This window comes from Salvia splendens, chromosome 9 (genome assembly GCF_004379255.2).
Source record: "Salvia splendens isolate huo1 chromosome 9, SspV2, whole genome shotgun sequence".
Lineage (NCBI taxonomy): Eukaryota > Viridiplantae > Streptophyta > Magnoliopsida > Lamiales > Lamiaceae > Salvia > Salvia splendens.
In genome coordinates, this window is record NC_056040.1 from 18,639,625 (window position 1) to 18,659,021 (window position 19,397).

Consider the following 19,397-nt stretch of genomic DNA (forward strand, 5'->3'; position numbering starts at 1 on the left):
TGTCGCGTCAATTCAAATATGATCATGTCGTGTGAAGATATTGTTCGAATTTGACTATAGTATGTCAAATTTGTGTTTCTCCTTCGAATTTTCTTAGTGCATCGTGCATTTGAATTAAATAAATTAAATTGTTTGCAAGTCAACACTATAAAAACTCAATGTATGACCAACCAACCATGTTGTATATATAGAAATGACAAACCATTTTTGATAAAATTGTAATAAGTGGAGAAATTAATGTGACCGAATAAAACTATTTTGTGGGGACTGAAATGAGGAGTATATTTTATATATCATCATTCATCTCATCCATATTGATGGACCATTTCAAAAAATAGAAAGCAAGATGCCCAATAATTAACTGGAACTTGTACCAAAATCTAGAGAGAGAGAGAAAAAGAGAGCAAAAATGGCGGACGCTGCGGTGGAGTTTCTGCTGGAAAATCTGAAGCAGCTGCTGCTCCACCACGCGCAGCTAATCAAAGACGCGAAGGGCCAGGTGGAGCAGCTGCAGGAGAACGTCGGATCCTTCAAATCGTTCCTGAAGAAGGTGTCGAGTAAGAAGCTGCGCAAGGACGAAGCGCTCAAGCCGCTGGTTCGCGACATCCGCGGCGTGATCTACGACGCCGACGACGTAATCGACGCCTTCGTCACCCAGGCCGCCGAGAAAAAGACCCACAGCTACTTCTCCAAATTATTCAACGCCTCCAACGGCCTTAGCCTCATCGACATCGCCGAGAAGGTCGACGCTATATGCCGCCGGATCACCCAGATCTACGGCGGCAAGGACAAGTTTGACCTCGTCAATCTCGCCACCGCCCACGATGGCCCTGACGAAGACGCTCTCCAGGTACCTTTTCCCCTCTCTCTGCTTTCAATTCATTCATTTAATTTATCATCAATTAAAGTATAGATATACTCCTTAATTAGCCATCATATTTATAGATGTTATTAACTAACTCAGTAAGCGCATGTTTGGTAGATAAGGGTAGATAACTTATCTAGGGATGGAATTCTATAAACAAATGACTCCAAATAGTGACAAGCTCAAACTCCCAATGTAGCTAACATGCTTTATTACTGCTTTGAATACATGAACTCTTTGAAACAGCCTACACCATCAAGAAAAGATAATGTGGTGGGTCTAAAAGATGAGGCTGACAAGATAGTTGGGTATCTCAACGCAAGCACTTCGCATCTGGATGTCATCTCCATCATTGGCATGCCCGGCCTGGGCAAGACTACATTGACCGGAAAGATCTATCACGATCCCGACATCAAATACCAATTCCCCACCCGTATATGGGTTTATGTCTCTCAAGAGTTCAAAGTCAAGGAGGTGTTTGTTTCCATTTTGAGACAGATGGTGACCAACCTCAACGAGGAAGAGTACGTTAAAAAGAACGCCTCAGAGCTTGCTGACGAGATATCGGGTGTTCTAGAGGAAAGCAAGTTCTTGCTAGTGATGGACGATGTGTGGGAGCCTACGGATTGGGAGAAGCTCAGAGTCTGTTTGCCTAAGCATAATGTGACAGGGAAAGTCATGATCACCAGTCGTCAAGTGGGCGTGGGGAAGTATGCCAACCGCTTCAGGGAGCCGCACCATTTGTGTAACTTGAATTTACAGGAGAGTGTTGAGCTTCTACAGTGGGAGGTTTTCAGCAAGCCCGAGTTCCCTTCTGAGTTGGACGGTGTTGGGAGAGAGATTGCTGAGAACTGCGACGGTTTGCCACTGGCTATTGTGGTGATTGGAGGCGTTCTTGCCACCAAGGTTTTAAGATCTGTTGCTGCTTGGGAGAAAGTTTCTACTAGTGTCACTACATTCCTCCAATATGATTCGCAGAACCGCATGGAAAAGATCATATCTTTGAGTTATGAGAAGTTGCCTTACCACTTAAAGGAATGTTTCCTTTATCTGGGGATGTTTCCAGAAGATTTTGAGATCCCAGCATGGAAATTGATCCGGATGTGGATTGCAGAAGGACTAATACAGCCTAAGGATGGCCTTAGCATGGAGGAGATTGCTGAATACAATCTCGATGATCTGATCAATCGGAATCTAGTTAGGGTTGAGAAATTGAAGGCCGATGGGAGAGTCAAGTCATGCCGGATTCATGATATATTACGTGAATTCTGCAGGGTTGAAGGTGGGAAAGACGGAGAGAATTTCCTCCAAGAAATCAAACAGTCTAGTGATGGAGGGCTTCAACCTTCCGTCACTGATGGGGAGAAGCATCGTCGCCTCTGCATTCACTCGCATGTCGTGGACTTTCTCAATAAAAACCCAAGAGGCCCTTACGTTCGCTCGTTTGTTACATTCTCTGAGGATATAGAGCTGCCAAGTGACAAAATCTCGGCCATTACTGCAGCTTTCAAGCTTTTGAGAGTTTTAGAAGCAAAGCCCCTTAAATTCAGCAAACTACCAAGTGATTTCTACCAGTTAATTCATTTGAGGTACCTTGCACTATCCATGAAGCTGGACTCGAACTCAAAGGCTTCTATTCTCCCTAAAGCCTTCAACAAGCTTTGGAACATACAGACTCTTGTAGTTGACACAACATCGCGTGCTCTTGAAATCAAAGCAGATGTCATGAGCATGACTCAGCTAAGGCATTTGAAGACGAACGTGTGCACCACTCTAGCCAAGCCAGGTAAAGACAGCAAAGAAGGCGAGAAGCTTCAGAGCCTCGGCACAATGTCACCAGAGAGCTGCACAGAGGCAATATTCGACAGGGCTCGCAATCTGAAGAAGCTTGGAATTCGTGGCAAACTATCCTTATTCCTTGATGGCAAGAGTGGATCATTTGATAGTTTAAGGAAGCTGAGCAATCTTGAGAAACTGAAGCTTCTCAATGATGTTTTCCCAAAGGCGGCGTCGGATGGGAAGCTTGACGGCCTCCCTCCGGCCTATAAATTCCCGGTGAAACTGAGGAGCCTGACTCTACTGAACACGTTTCTGGATTGGACTCACATGTCTATTTTAGGATCATTGGAGAAATTGCAGGTGCTGAAGCTCAAGGACAACGCGTTTGTGGGAAAGCGTTGGCAGGTGGATGAGAGAGGCTTCGACGCTCTTGAGGTTCTGCACATTGGCCGGACGGATCTGTCGATCTGGATGGCGTCTGCGCACCATTTCCCCAGCCTTAAACGGCTCGAACTGCACAACTGTGAGAAGCTTAAAGAAGTTCCCTTAGCTCTGGCTGATATTCCCAAGCTGGAATACTTGGATTTGCAGCGCTGTAAGGAGGCAAATGCCTCTGCCAAGCTTCTTGCGGCCAAGAAGGGTGGCGCCACCTTCACCCTCTCCATTTTTCCTGTAGATGCATGAAACTATGTGGTAAGTTGAATCAGTTCTGAATCCACCATTACTTGATTCTCCATATTCCTCTTTATGAATTTTTATGCTATATATTTGCACATAAAGTAAAAGAATGACTTAGATGACTATATTTACACCACTTCAACTGCTATTCACTGAGACATTAATTAATTTCTCAAAAATTGATAATCATGTGAAAATAGGTATAATTGAAAGTTCGTGTATTCGAAGGTAGAGTTGTAGTTCAAGAGCAAAACTAGGATGGGTTGAAATGGGGTTGCTTGTTTCCTAGATTTTTCGAGATTAAACTGATGAACTCATGGCTTGCCTACTAAATCGAGTATTCATGTGAAGTAAGCCGGTGAATTAGATTTGATTTTAAGAAAATTCATGTATTATTAGAGTACTAATTGAACAAAATATGCAATATACTAAGTTATAACTCTATAACAAGAAAGTAGAATAAGAGTAGCTGCATTTAGTCTCTAAAATGCATCAATATTTGGAGCAATTGTTTAAGGGTTGATTGATTACAACTATTTGCACGCAGGTACTTACTTCATGCAAAGAAGTGAACAGAGTTGGTGATTATGCCTACTGAATCCGTGCATTATTGGATTATATCGTCTTTTCATTTCGGTCCTATCTTTGTATGTCGTGCAATTTGAGTGATAAATATTGTGGACTGATGTTCAATAATAATCAATAGACGTCACCACGGTTCGGGAACCGGCGGTTCACGGTTCGGAACCGCCGGTTCCGGTTCAAGATTTTCTTGAACCTGAACCGACCTGTCCTAGCTTGGACAGTTCCGGTTCTTGAACCGTGAACCGGCAGTTCACGACAAGGTCCGGAACCGCCGGTTCCGGGCCGGTTTGGCGTTTCATGTTTATTTTTATTTTTGTTAAAATTGTAATTCAAGTAAAAAATGTAAATATACTTGCATAAATAAAATTAGAATAAAGCGATGTACAAATGCAATTTTATTGATACAAATTTCAACTATATTACAAATTACAACTTAAAATTTATAAATTACAAAAGACTTAAAGTCTTGATTACAATTTACATATTACATATTCGAAACAAATGGGAGAAAAAAGAAATAAAGGAAAAGGACTTGAGCTATCCTCAATGATCAATTGCATTTTGGAATCAAAGTCCACGTAGTTCTCTTACCTTACTTACCTATTTGGCTTGATCGGAGGAATTGACCTACTATTCGTCGGGGAAGTAGTCTTGGTCGGGTTGTACTACTTGATTGTCTCAATCCGGTTCTTGGTCTCTAATTTCGACGGAGCACCAATCATCAAGTAACATGGTGGCTTCCATGTTTTGCCCGGTAAGTCTACTTCTTCTGTCATCCAAGACGTTGCCTCCAACACTAAAGGCGGACTCGACGGCGACAGTGGAAGCCGGAACCGAAAAGATCTCCTTGGCCATTGATGCAAGGATGGGAAAATCTTTCTCGTGTGATCCCCACCAATCTAGGACGTTGATTTGTTGGGGAACGGGACCTCCTTCTTCATCATTGAAAGAAAATTGTGAGTCAAAATATAAATCTAACTCACTTGCCGAATTTGCCGTCCTTCCTCAGCTGCTGTAGCCATATAGGTCCGCCAATTGGGATTGGGCGTCGGGGTCATCAACTTGGAAGAAGGCAAAGTTATGTGTTTGACGGGGGGTCTAGGTCTCACTTGGTGGGTACTGTTGTACTTGGCTTCGTAATGGTGAAAGAGAGCCCGCAAGTTGAACTCATGTCACGACCGCACTTGCTAAGGATAGCATAGTCGGGGAACCGTGACTAGGGGTGGGGGTATAAGAAGCGGGGAAAGAATTAAGGGAAAATAAAATCAAACATTGGTTGCGAGACATGACTAATCAAGTGCTGATACATAGAAGAAAAGATACTCGATCATGAAAACTCAAGTATTTGTTTGTAAAAATTTCAAAATATCAGAGTTTTGAACAAAATAGACTTGAGTCTTTTCAGATGCACAACGGAAGCAAATGAACGCGGTTCCATGTATGAAGACATGAACCTCCGAGAGTCTAAATCTGACCGAATTAAATGCCTTGTCTCAAAGCACTTCCTCCACCACTTCGCTGCTCAACCTGCACATTTAGAAATATATGCAGGACTGAGTACAAAAAGTACTCAGTGAACACATTGCCGAAAATTACACATATACATTTGAAAATATTGTTAAGCCATCATCACAGTAACACTCTGGGTACTGTTGAAAAGACCCGAGCTTACTAAAAATATTCACATTAGACTGCAGTCCCTTTTTCCTGTACTTAGCCATATCTGATCACATTGTGCCGTTGAGATGGTGTTCTCACACGGTCACCTTCCCTGCCCATCATGTCAGAGGTATCCTTATGCCGGGAAGGTGGCCACCTTCCTCGGTCACCTGCTCTGCCCAACATGTCAGAGGTAGCTTGTGTACACTAGCCCGAGCGGGGACACCACCCTCACTGGGACCCGAATTCGACTTATATCATCATTCATAATTCCTTTGGCCTTAGCCAAACAGATAGGCATCATACAAAAACATTTATGGCAAAACAACATCTTTAAGAATCACGAACATGTGTTCGTGTTTTCATAAAATACGATTTGTATTTTTAGTATAGGAAAGCTCACCTTGATCGTTTAGTTCCCTTAACTTGAATCTTTCGTTCCGACTTTACTTGCGAACGTACCCTTTTGAAAATATCACAATAGGAAAAATACTAATTTTAGTTTCAAAACTAATCTAATAGAAAGAAAAATCTCAAGCTCAAACCCTATTATTATTATTATTATTATCATCATCATTATTAACATTATTACTATCATTAGTATTATTATTATTCATTAAGAAATTTCTAAAACTCGCTTGCTATTTAATGCTTCTTCTTTCACTATTCTCGGCTTCGATTGAGTTGAACTTTATACTTAACTTCAAAAGTTTACTCTTACACAAAACTCTAAAAAATAAATTCCAAGATCAATTATTTTAGCTAGGTACATTAATGGAAGAAATCATAAAAAAAATATTAATATAAACACTAATGAAATTTTATTTTAAAACTTAGGCTAAAATTAAATATAAATTTTGCTTTTAAAATATAGTATTCTCTACTAGATGAAGACCCTCTTCTATATCTTTTAGCCCAACATATAAGTCAAAAACGAAATTGGGCTTCCCTCTATTTAAAAGCCATTTTGATTTAAGCCCAAAAATTAATTAAATTCGAAAATGGGTCTCACATTCACTATGTATTGAAATCCCAAATTAATTTGAAGCTGGGCTCGGATTTATTTTTGCATAGCCTAATTCAAATAATATTAATGGCCCAAAACCATTTAATTCATTAGCTCAAGTAAAAAAAAATACTAGCCCAAAACTGAAGCCAAATTAAAGAAACCTATGTAAAAACTAAGTCTTCTTCCTCCCTCCCTCATTCATCAAATGAACGATAGCAGCCTCTCTCTCCCCTCTCTCTCTCTCGTCGTCGCCGATCCACCGCCCTGCCAGCGCCGCCGCTCCGGCGGCGCCCCTCTCTCCCTCTCTGTTTCCCTTCTCTTCCTCTCCTCTCTCTTCTCTCTTCTCTCAGCCTCACGCCGCCGCCATCCCCCTCCGTCTTCCTCCCGATCCGCCGCCGCTTCTTCTCCACGCCTCGCACTGCCGGAGCAGCTCCCCGAAGCCACCACAATCGCCGCCTCCTCGCCGGACTCCTGAAAGGTAAGGATTGATTGTTCTTCCATTTTATTTCAAATTTCTAAGAATTTATAATCTTAGATCCAAAAGTTTTGGAATTTAATTGGTGAAGGTTGTGAAATTAGTGACGTATCGGGGTGGGGGCTGTCCTTGGTTGTCTCCGGGCTGCCGAAGAGCCATAGCCGGAAATCCGGCAAATTCTTATTCTAGAGATAAGTTTTTTTTTCATTCTCTGTAGTTAATTTAGGTGGTGGGATTTTAGTTGTTGTATTTACTGAATTTGACGAACTTGGATATTAGGGATCATGTCTACTTATTGCTTGGTATTGTTGGTGTCACTTAGGCAGATTCTAGATTTAAGATGTATGCATGATTCGTGTGTAAAGAGAAGGGGGTTCTTGGAGTTTACCTTTTGATGTGAAAAAGTGTTGGTGGATTGAGGACTTGATCCTACAATTACCTGCAACTCTCCCTCCTCTGTTCTGTGATTTTTTTTTAAAAGTTAGATTATGATGTGGCTAGGTGAAAATGATTGTATGTATATATACATATACATTAAAAAAAATAGCAAGTGGCGCAGAGATGCAAGTGGCGTAAATAGGGATGTCAATCGGGCCAACCCGTTCGGGTTGTCGGGCCATTCGGGTACGGGCTATTCGGGTTATGATTTTTTCGGGTTATGAAAGTTCGACCCTAACCCTAACCCTTCGGGTTTCGGGCTAACCCACTGGGTTATTCGGGCCAATGCGTATTTTTAATTCTTTTAATATTTTCAAAAAATAATACGTATTTTAAATTTTCTTTAATTATATACATATTTTTAATTAATCATTCAACAATGAAATACATATTTTTAATTTTCTTTAATATTTTTTAAAAAGATTAAGTTATTTAAATTTAAATAACTTATTCATTACATAATTATTTACAAAATATCTATCAATAGTATGTTTATGTTTATGTATTTAAAACATAAATCAACACTTTGTTTCAAAATTCAAACATAAATCAATTCGTAGAAAATTAAATAAAATTTTCATAACGTGAGAGGTGCATCGTAGATGTAACAAAAATATTTTGAATTGTTAAAGAGTGAATTATCAAGATGCTAGCTAATTGGAGTAACTCTAAGTTTTCTTGAATTATGATTGGTCAAATTTAATTTATTCCAGCTGTAAATAAGTCAAATAATAATTTATCTTTGTTTTAAGAATCATCAAAGTACGCATAATTCAATGACGAAGCGGCGTCAAAACACTTTGCACTATTATATTGGAAACATACTAAAAGAAAGCTTTTATATACGAGTATTTATGAATCCATGAACCACATGGTGATTTTTTTCGTGATCTTATATAGTCGGTTGACGTATTTGGATTTTGCATGGTTTTAGAGGGTTGTCTTGGATGATTTTGATTATATTTCTATATTTTGGTATGTTTATATGTTTGTTGAGAAATGATAGAAAATTGATTAGAAAATATACACAAAATATGTGGATGTGCAGCAGCCTTGTTTGAGTCAATGTTTCTCGCGATTTTGAAGTCTGATAAACCTCTAATACATATCATTCTCTTCGTCTTCGAAAGAGCTTCGCGTGGATATATTGCACGCCTCAATCGGAGCTTTGTAGAGAAAGTTATGACCGTTACAAAAACTGCTCGCTGTGCAGAAGCCTTCAACCCGACTGGTCGACCCGTAACCCGAACGGGTCAGCCCGCCTAACCCTACAACCCGAACGGGTCAGCCCGAATGGCCCGATTTTAAATTCGGGCTACGAAATTACAACCCTAACCTGTATTTTTATCGGGTTATACGGGCCGGCCCGTGGGTTCGGGTTACATTGACATCCCTAGGTGTAAAGATGCGTTATTCTTGTCAGAGAATAATCATTTCTTCTGCTATGCAATTTAATGTAGGCATTAAATGCTACGACTTCACTTATCCTTGCATTAAATGTTACGGATTCACTTATCCTTTCAGGATTTGCTCATATCTCTTTTTTTTATTTAATTATTTAAGTAATTATTTAAGTAATTATTTGAGTATTTATTTAATTGTTTATTTAATTGTTTATTTAATTGGTGTAGGTATAATCGGTTCAAGTTCGTGGCCGTCCGCGTTGAAGTACCCGATTTTCTTAGAACGTAGGATGTATTAAATTTTGTTGGATGTATCGGACATCAAGATTTTGGTTTTGGGATCTTATTTATTTATTTATTTAAATTTATTGTATTCATATAGGTGTATTATATATTTGTGGATTCTATTCACTTGTCTATCGTCAAACAAACAACGATGACAATCTATAGTAACTCAGATTTAATCGCATAAAAGTCACTTATACAGGTAATTAAGCTAATAATATAGTTTCTAATAATATCGGCTTAGCGGGTCGTTACAACTCAAAACTTCTTTGCAGGGTTGAGAGGTGGGGGAGGTTTATTTGGAATGTTTGGGCTAGGTTTATGTTGTTGTCGTCGTCCTCGTCATTCGATTGCAAAGCTCGGAGTGGTTCAAGATCAATAGAAGCCAAATTGTTGTAATAAAATTCTAAAATATTTAAAGTACCAACTAGTCTCCATTTTGGATCCAAAACTTTTGCAAGCAAAAAAAACGTTAGGATCTCATTGAAATATAATATAAAACACACATTAATTCAGGATTATTTACGGAATTTTTCATTGCAGTTTTAAAACCTAGTGATATATACATGCAATGTTCTAAAACACGAACGGATGTGCAATAATACACACTCGATAACTCAATGGTGGCATTTCTAAAACCTTTGAATAATTTAAATAAACTCATGCTTTGATCCCAACAAGAAGAGGTTAGATATAAATCATCTACAGAGAAAGTTCTATAAAAATCAACCAAATATTATATATGATCTAATGTAGAATGAAACATATCATATGTAGAGTTCCATCTAGTAGACACATCTAAATTAAAAGTTGTGTACCTTATTTTCTTTGAATGGCAATACTTCTTCCACGCCAAGCCAATATGAGGCTTCCAGTGGATCAAGGATACAGCTGTTGTAATAGGTTGAATATGTCTTTGCCATAAAGACAAAACATCTTGTACACATAAATTTAAAATATGACATATACATCTTTGGTGAAAATACTTACCACTTATCACCGGGGAGCAAGCCGCAATTAATTCGGGTATACTTGCAGTATTAGCGGTTGCGTTATCAAAACCAACCGAAAATATTTTGTTGCATAAATCATAATCATTCAAAACTTGAATAATTAAAGATGCAATTGCTTGTGAGGTGTGTGGTGAAGGAAATTGTCTAAAACCAATTAAACGTTTATTTAAAGTCCAACTATTATCTATAAAATGACATGAAACTCCCATGTAAGAATTTCTATGGTAAGAATCCGTCCACACATCAGAGAAAATATTAACTTTGTGTCCCAAGGTTGATAAAAATTTTCCTACTTCTCTTTTTTTTTATCAAAAAAATGCCGGTTGTTAGATTTTTGAGCAGTTGAGGGGGGAATTCTTTTTGTAGCAACATTAAATGCTTCATATTTTTTGTCAAAAAAATGCTATCGTTCATTTTTAGCAAAAAAATGCCGGTTGTTAGAGGCTGCTATCGTTCATTTTTTTTATCAAAAAAATGCCGGTTTGCATAGTAACTTCATATTTTTTGTCATTAAAAAAATTATACGGCGAATGCTTCATTGCCGCGCATCTTACCATAGCATTGATAACATTTTTGGGATCATATTTAAATAGAGGCATACCTGTTTGAGACGATGAGCCGACAAGGAAGTTTATTTGGCTTTGGGACTTAGTATACCCATATTCCACGTGATGTTTTACCTTCAAATGGCGATGGAGAGTACCATATCCCCCATCGGTTCCAAATGGATAGACTTTCTCACAATAGTTACAATATGCTTTGAACTCATTTGTCTCTATGGTAGTGGTCGGATCATTAGGATTTGAAATTACCACCGGGACCTTCTTGTAATGTTTGGTGAAAATATCGGATTTCAACTTTGGAGGCATCTTCTTCTTTTGTCGTCACGAAGGAGGAGGAGCATCGGCCTCCTCATCATTTTCGCCAACTTGGCCGGTGAGGGCAAGTAATAAGGTCGCATTTCGATCTTCTTTCTCCTACGAAAATTATACAATTAAGTAAAAAATACTAACAAAAATAAAACACATAGACACATAGATGTTAAAAAATGAAATTATGAATTTAATAAAAATGAATTTAAAAAACAAAAACATATTAGAACTTACTTGTGCTCGAAGTGCGGCTCGCCTTCCCACCTCCTCCGTAACTTGTGCTCTAGTAGGGCACGTCGACGACGAGAATCACTTTGATCTTGGGCAATTCCCTTGCCCCGATCACCACCACGACGAGATGAAGACATGATATTTATGGAAATTGAAAGTGGAGAATAGAGAGTAGTGTGATTGTGTGAATATGATAACGTAAACAACGTGAGTAAATTATGAGCGCAAATAATGTAAACAACTTGAGCAATTAGAGAGAATGAGGATAGACAATAGAGAAATTGAGATTGAGAAGAGAAAGACTTGTTAACACAAGAACGAGGTGAGTAGAAACGAAGAGGAATTGGGTATTTATAGGGGAAAATGTGATTAAATTAAATAAAAAAATTCAAAAATTCAAATTTTCGAAAAACCGGCAGAACTGACGGTTTTTTGGACGGAACCGCCGGTTTCGTCAACGGTTTCTGACGAAAACCGGCGGTTCCACTGACGGTTTCTGAAAAGCCTAGTGTGTAGGTCGGAAATAGGCCTGAAAAGCTGCTGGAACCGCCGGTGACAGTTCCGGGCCGGTTCTGGTTTGGGGACGTCTAATAATCATGTTTTCGTTTGGATTTTGGTGGCAAGACATATTCGGGCAGTTGCGCCTGTCGTGACCTGGTTGACGACAATGTTTACATCGGCGTCGGGCTCGTGGCTGGTCAGCTTCACGGACAACCATCTGATTAGGAATCCTAGTAGTACGGTATCGACCGTGACTTTTAGGCATTAACTGAGCTCGTGAACATTACAAAGTCTATTCAGGCACGGCCCAATAATCTTGGTGTCTGGGTGGATTGAACACCGTAGAATATTGGTGTACCCAAACACTTGTGCGGTATACGAGATCAACAAGCGACAGCATGTTGTCGTTTCTAAACCGCGCAACTGCCGCTGCATGTGAACATGGAAGTCTCCACGTCTGCCACTTTTGACATTTGCAGTGCGACTCCAAGTACTTTACCTTCAACTTATTAGCGCCCTTTTCACCAATTCGACGCGTTGTTCGAACCACATAATAGCCTGCAATTGTGTTGGGTGCTCTCACATTATGTAATTGACCTTTTGCATCATTTTGCACACCTTTTCATGCACCCACGGGGTAAGTGGTGTGGCACACTGTGTTGATGCAATTGACCGGTCATTGAACCATTCTATTGTCCTCTAGAATATCATATCAATGCAAGCTTTAATTGAGAGTTGTATTGCGCCTCTCAACACATTGTTGTAAGATTCCACCATATTAGTGGTCACCTCACCCCATCTTTTGTATTTGTCATACGCCAGATTCCATTTTTCTAACTCCACGGCATCAAGGTACTGCAAAGCCTCGGTGTTGACGTTTCGAAGTAAACGACGTCTGATCTTAAACTTGCGTTTCTTGGTAGCAATACCAATTTTCCAAACAAGTCTTTTGACCATGATACCTTTGTGATTTTGCAAAACATTCTTTCTAACATGTACCAAGCAAAATCTGTGATGACCCACATTGGGTTCTTCTTTCCATATGGGAGAATTCATTGCATCTATGATTCCTACATGCCTATCAGATATGACACATATTTCATGTTTTGCTACATGAAGTCTAATGTGTTCCATAAACCAATTCCAACTTTCTTTGGTTTCCTCATCAACAATGGCATATGCAACATGCAAACATTTCTTATTAGCATCAAATCCAACGGCAATAAGAATTTTACCTCGACATCGTCCACGTAGATGAGTTCCATCAACCGTTAAAACTGGTTTGCATAGTTGAAAAGCCTCCACAGCTGGTCCAAAAGCCCAGAATACGTACTTGAATACCTTGTTCATACCATTGTTTAATATGTCATCGTGCAACCATTCCACAATTGTGCTATGATTTTGTCTTTGCAATTCATTCAAATAAGCTGGTAACACTTTGAACGACCACTCCCATCCACCGTATACAAGCTCAATCGCTGTCCTCCGAGCATACCATGCTTTCTTGTAACTAACTTTGACATGAAATCTATTTTCAATATCCGCCACAATTGCTTTTACCTTGTAGCAAGGATCGTTTTCTATCTGATGTCGAACACTCAACGCTATCATACCCGACGAAAGATTAGCGTGCCCATTATAGTTACGATCCCCCATGCAAGTATGAGCAGTGCTAAACACTCTAATTTGCCAGTGTTCATCATGCTTTCTCAGTGTGGCTCGGCACTCCCACAAACATTTCGGTAATGAGGTATCCTTCGGATTTCCTTGTGGCCACTTATAAACTGCATGCCATCTCTTTCCTTTACTTTCAGCAACTGTATATTGTCGGATTTTTTCCAAATGCCAATGAGTCACAGCTGCCTTCAATTCCAACTTCGTTCTAAATTTAGTATGCAAACCGACATTGCTAGGATCTTTTTCACTCCAATAATGCACACTGGGATCATCACGTTCAAAGTTTTTGTGATCAAAACTATCATATGGACCTGGTAAGGTGCGAAAATAGTTGATTCCACGCTGTGGGAACTGTGGAACTACTCTTCCTCCAACTGCCCTTCCACCAACTGATGTTTCTCCAACTGTTGTTTCTCCAAGTGGAATGGATGGTCTTGAAGCAACAAATTGTTCATCATCCGACGGATCATCATCTGAGTCTATACTAACCGGGTCGGAATCTTCAGAATAATAAGGTGATTGTGGATCAAGAAAGTCGGCTTTATCAGGACCTATTACGTCATCAACCGCATCACAATTGTCACTTTTCCCTAAATGCACGCCTCCAGCTTCAAAATCTTGTGTTGCAGCAAAATATGGTTCTTGGGCTCTCGTAGACGTACCAACATCAAAATCTTGTGTTGCAGCAAAATATGGTTCTTGGGCTCTCGTAGACGTACCAACATCATAACTTATGACATGATGACTATGATGTTGAGTAATTGCCGAATACTCAACATATAATTCAATTAGACCTCCAATAACCATACTCTCACTAAACATTAGTTGCATGCATACTTCGTCTAGTAGAACACCTACAAACGTGACTCCGGCTCCAAAGCATATTGTACGTTTTCATATTATTTGAATGTTGTTTTCATATATGATTATCCCCATCATTTCACAAAATTTTTCCACAAGCTCATCGTACGAAATTGTTTCATCCAACATAATGAATCCTTTAGCAAAAGGAGGATCATACGAAATAACTGCTCCGGGAATTATCTTTCCACCCCAATATAAATTGACACACCACGTCATACTATCTGCAATAATGTAAAACACAAATAAATATGTATTATTTTTACATTCATCATTATGTAGAGTGAGCCAAATATGCTAAATAATAATTCTACATAATAATAATTCTGCACAGTAATAATTCTACACAATAATAATTATGCACAATATTTCAACTCAATTCACAACCAATTACAAACCCTAGCTAACTATCCAACAATTACTCAAATAATGTAAAAGATAAGCATACTAACCGAAAATAATATACAAATTTGGGGGAAAATAGCACCGATAGATGGATGGAGGGCGAATTCGCGTGGAGCAGTCTACCTTGAATAAGAGTGTGTGGGCTGAGTTTTTCACGATTTGAGAGTGTGTGGGCTGAGTTTTTCGCGATTTGGGGGAGGAGAAGGAGATATATCAGATCTGTATAAAGCTGCCAATGACAGTGGCGTTTTCTTTGAAACACGCCGACCACGTTGGCGTATTTTATCAAAACGACATTCTACCCGGCGTTTTTACTTGAATAAACACGCCAACGAAAAAGGCGTTTTATATTATACACGCTAATGCGAATGGCGTTTTATACTCAATACTGTATTTATAAAAAATACGACTAAAATACGTTGCAATTAAAAGACGCCAACGTAGTTGGCGTTTTAAATTAAAACCCGACATTGTTGTTGGCGTTTTTACTTATTAAAACGCCGATGCAGTTGGTGTTTTTCCCATATATGGAACAGATAACAAAACGGGTACATTTCCGTTATTTCTGAGGCCAACTGGCCTAGAAATGCGTTTTTCCCTATATTTTATGTCCACATCTTGTAATTTTATTTATTTTAATGGATTCTTCTATTTCAATAATTTCCATAATTAACGGAACTAACGGATTTGTGAAATTTTCATTTTTCATGAGAGTGCAATTCATTTATGTAGCTATATGGAGTGTAATTCTTTATTAGCATTCGAATGCAATTACGAGGCATATAAAAATTTCGGTGTAAATCCAATTTCGGAGTTGGACGTATTTATAAATGTTAAAAAGATAAAAGTTGTAATTTAACACGGTACAAACTTTATAATGGCTGAAAAAATCAAAATTTGATTGACCACGTTCATTAAAAGTTAGTACTACTACTTTATCTCCTTGCCTAGTTGGAATCTCGTCATTATAATCAACTAGTAATTGAAAAAGCAGCCAACAAATTATTGGAGAGAAAATGAGATAGTGTGAGGGAGAAGTAGTGAGAGAGAGAGAGAGATTGAGAATGGCGGACGCAGCAGTAGAATTCCTCTTGGAAAACCTAAAGCAACTTCTAGTCCACCACGCAAATCTGCTGAAAGACGCCAAGGATCAAGTAGAGAAGCTCGAGAACCATCTCCGCCTCTTCAAAGCTTTCCTCAAAGACGCCCCCAAGCACTGGAGGGACGACGACAAGCTGCGCGAGCTCATCCGCCGCATCCGCAACGCCGTCTACGAGGCCGAGGACATCATCGACGCCTACGTCACCCAGTCCGCCGAGAACAAGAGCAAAGGCTACTTTCATCGAGCCTTCCAGGGCCCCCCCAAGACCCTCAGCATCGCCACCAAGGTCGAATCTGTGCTTCAGAAGATCGATGATATCTACAAGGATAAGAACAATATCATCGATTTCGTCAACATCACTGTTCAAGATGCCGCCGATCACCACGACGACCAGGTCAGTCAACGCCTTTTAGATCTGTTGACTTGATCGTTAATTCTAATTATTATTAGTAGTAGTATTTAATTATAGTCATTTTAGGACTTAAAAGCCCTTTTATTTTGCTAATCTCGCTCTAAATTAAGACTATCTACACTAAAAATTTATCTCTCAGTAATTAACATAAAATATTTCATGGACTGAGAGAATATTCGAATGTTTGTTATATGTTGCTTGGTTGTTAATCTGCTTTTTTGATTGATTTTTGTGAGTTTGTGTGAAACAGGCCCCTCAAGTTAGGGAAACGAATGTGGTGGGTTTTGACGACGAGGCCAAAAAACTGAAAGAATATCTGTATGCGGAATGCGAGGAGCTTGAGGTGATCACTATTGTTGGAATGCCTGGGCTTGGCAAGACGACGTTGGCAAGGAAGATCTTCCGCGATCCAAAAATCCAGTACGAGTTCCCCACACGTATATGGGTGTATGTATCGCAAGAGTTCAAAAGGAAGGATATCTTTCTGGCCATTCTCAAAGAGTTCACCGGACTCACTGATGACATCAAAAGCAATTCCGACAAGGACTTAGCCGACATGGTGCTCAGCTACCTGGAGACCGGAAAGTTCCTGCTGGTCATGGATGATGTGTGGAGTTGTGAGGATTGGGACAAACTTCTCATTGCCTTGCCAAAGGGAAATCCTAGGGGTAAAGTCATCATCACTAGTCGTCAGCAGGAACTTGGGTGGCATGTGAACCGTCGTAGGGGCCCTCACATGTTGCGTTTCCTTACGCTGGAGGAAAGTAAGTTGCTTCTGCAGTTGGAAGTCTTCCAAGAGCCCAAGTTCCCTCGGGAGCTGGAAGCTGAAGGAAGCCTCATCGCAGAGCGATGCGATGGCCTTCCTCTTGCAATTGTAGTCATTGGAGGTATCCTTGTCAAGAAGTTTTCAGGGGACACGTCCGCCATGAAATCTACTTGGCAGGATGTCTCTAAAAGCTTCGACACCTACCTCAAGGACGCGGACGCGGGCAAACGCATGGAAAATATTATACTGTTAAGCTATGAGAAATTGCCTTACCACTTGAGAGAGTGCTTTCTTTACTTCGGAATGTTTCCAGAAGACTATGAAATCTCTGCCTGGAAACTGACTCGTCTATGGATTGCAGAAGGACTAATACAACAGAAGAATGTCAGTCTCGAAGAAACTGCAGAGAACTATCTCGAGGAGCTTATCAACAGAAACTTAGTCAGAGCAGTCAAGTTGAAGTTCAATGGGAAAGTTAAGACATGTCGGATCCATGACATGCTTCGCGACTTCTGCTTAACTGAAGCTGGAAGCAGCCGGGAAGGTTTCCTGCAAGAAATCAAGATGTCCAAGGCTGAAGGCTTCCAGCCATCAGTTTCAGCTTCATCAGAACTCGGGTTTCGTCGCCTCTGCATCCACTCCAACGTCCTGGACTTTGTTTCCAGGAAGCCCTACGGCCCTAGTGTTCGTTCATTTGTTTGTTTCCCGAGGGATGAATCAATCATGCCTCTAGGGGACATCTCACACATCCCTGGAGGCTTCAAGCTTCTTCGAGTTCTAGATGTTGAGCCAATCAAGTTCACAAGACTCCCAAGCGACATGTACCACTTGCTTCACCTGAGGTACCTCGTCCTATCGGTGAGTCTAAAGTTCCTCCCATCAACATTTACAAAGCTATGGAACATCCAAACTCTGGTCGTCCGGACGGATTCCCAAACACTCGCAATGAAAGCAGACATTCTAAACATGACGCAGCTACGCCATTTCAAAACCAACGCCTCGGCCACTCTGGCACTGGAGGGTAAAACCAGCAAGGGCGCGGGTGAGAAGATCCAGACACTCGGGACCATCTCACTCGAGTCCTGCACTGCGGATGTCTTTGACAGGGCACGTAACTTGAAGTGTTTGGGCGTTCGCGGGAAACTATCTCTGCTCCTGGACGACAAGACTGGCTCGTTCGAGAGCCTGGGAAACTTGAGCAACCTCGAGAAGCTGAAGCTGCTAAACGACGCATTCCTCGCATCGGGGATGCAGCTGAGGGGACTCCCTCAGGCGTACAAGTTCCCGCCAAAACTGAGGATCCTGACGTTGTCGGCGACAGCCTTGGAATGGCGGCACATGTCGATCTTAGGGTCGCTTGATAAGCTGGAGGTGCTGAAGCTCAAGGATAAGGCGTTCCAAGGCGAGATTTGGGAGGCGAACTATGGGGGGTTTCGGCATCTTGAGATCTTGCACATTGGCCGCACGGATTTGAAGATTTGGTTGGCTTCGCACCATCATTTTCCGAGGCTCAAACACCTTGAGCTCAAAAACTGTAAGGATCTTCAGCAGATTCCGGTTGAGCTCGCCGAGGTCCCCAGTTTCGTGAAGCTCGACGTGTTTCGGTCGGAACGAGCAGCGGCGTCGGCGAGGAAGATAGAAGAAGCCAAGACAAAGGAGATCAACGGCAATGTTGCAAGGCAATTTAAGCTTTCCATTTTTCCTCCTGAGGCATGACCATTCCCATCCTAGCAAAACAGGTATGTTAACTTTTTAATTTGACTATTTGAGTTATCAGTTAAATATTTTTTGCCTTAAAAGTACTCAATCTCTATAGATTATCAATCTAATATGTTATCTAAAGTAAATGCACCGATTGATAAGGTTGAAGGAGTCACAGTTGTTATTGATGGCTGATGATCTAAAGAAGGCATTTGCATTTGCCGCCGAAGAGAGTAGAGAGAATGTGGCCTTTGTGTTTATGTGTTGAATTCACAGATATGTGAAATTGTGAACATTTTTTTTACTGAATAACGGTTTTCTTATTCCGTCGGACCTTTGTTTGTAGATTTCTTTTCAAGATTTGCATTGTAATAATGTCTATTACTTCAACAAATTTTAGATGCATATTTCACATTTTTATATTTAGAGGCGTGACCCGTCGCTAACTTTCTTAAATTTCTGCTAAATTATAATGCAATGTATTAAAAATGTCAACACGATCACCTTGAAATGTGGACACGATAATATTATAATTTATTGAGATGTGCATGTATGTAGTACACTGACAATTGGGCTCGGGCTTATCATGTTTAAGAGGTGGGCCGATAAATCGAGAGGCCTTCAAATGCTATAACTGTGAACGTGACACAAAAAGGGATTTTATAAATTAATCTGAAGCC

General features: G+C 40.2%; 2 protein-coding genes across 2 annotated transcripts; both read left to right on the forward strand.

Annotated features, from left to right (window-relative positions):
• The first annotated feature begins 314 nt into the window (after positions 1-314).
• On the forward strand, positions 315-4,016 carry LOC121748365 (putative late blight resistance protein homolog R1A-10). Its single transcript, XM_042142673.1, has 3 exons — positions 315-850; positions 1,112-3,337; positions 3,870-4,016. The coding sequence occupies exons 1-2, from the start codon at positions 410-412 to the stop codon at positions 3,326-3,328; spliced, it is 2,658 nt and encodes an 885-aa protein (XP_041998607.1). The 5' UTR covers positions 315-409; the 3' UTR covers positions 3,329-3,337; positions 3,870-4,016.
• An 11,688-nt stretch (positions 4,017-15,704) lies between these two features.
• Positions 15,705-19,143, forward strand: LOC121748375 (disease resistance protein RPP8-like). The gene is made up of 3 exons (XM_042142688.1): positions 15,705-16,232; positions 16,501-18,755; positions 18,880-19,143. The coding sequence occupies exons 1-2, from the start codon at positions 15,801-15,803 to the stop codon at positions 18,730-18,732; spliced, it is 2,664 nt and encodes an 887-aa protein (XP_041998622.1). The 5' UTR covers positions 15,705-15,800; the 3' UTR covers positions 18,733-18,755; positions 18,880-19,143.
• Positions 19,144-19,397: the final 254 nt, after the last annotated feature.

Bases quoted from the DNA above. Each gene is read 5' to 3' on its own strand.
- LOC121748375 (XM_042142688.1), top strand. From the start codon at position 15,801: ATGGCGGACGCAGCAGTAGAATTCCTCTTGGAAAACCTAAAGCAACTT. The intron at 16,233-16,500 runs GTCAGTCAACGC...TGTGTGAAACAG, and splicing joins CCGATCACCACGACGACCAG to GCCCCTCAAGTTAGGGAAAC.
- LOC121748365 (XM_042142673.1), top strand. From the start codon at position 410: ATGGCGGACGCTGCGGTGGAGTTTCTGCTGGAAAATCTGAAGCAGCTG. The intron at 851-1,111 runs GTACCTTTTCCC...TCTTTGAAACAG, and splicing joins CTGACGAAGACGCTCTCCAG to CCTACACCATCAAGAAAAGA.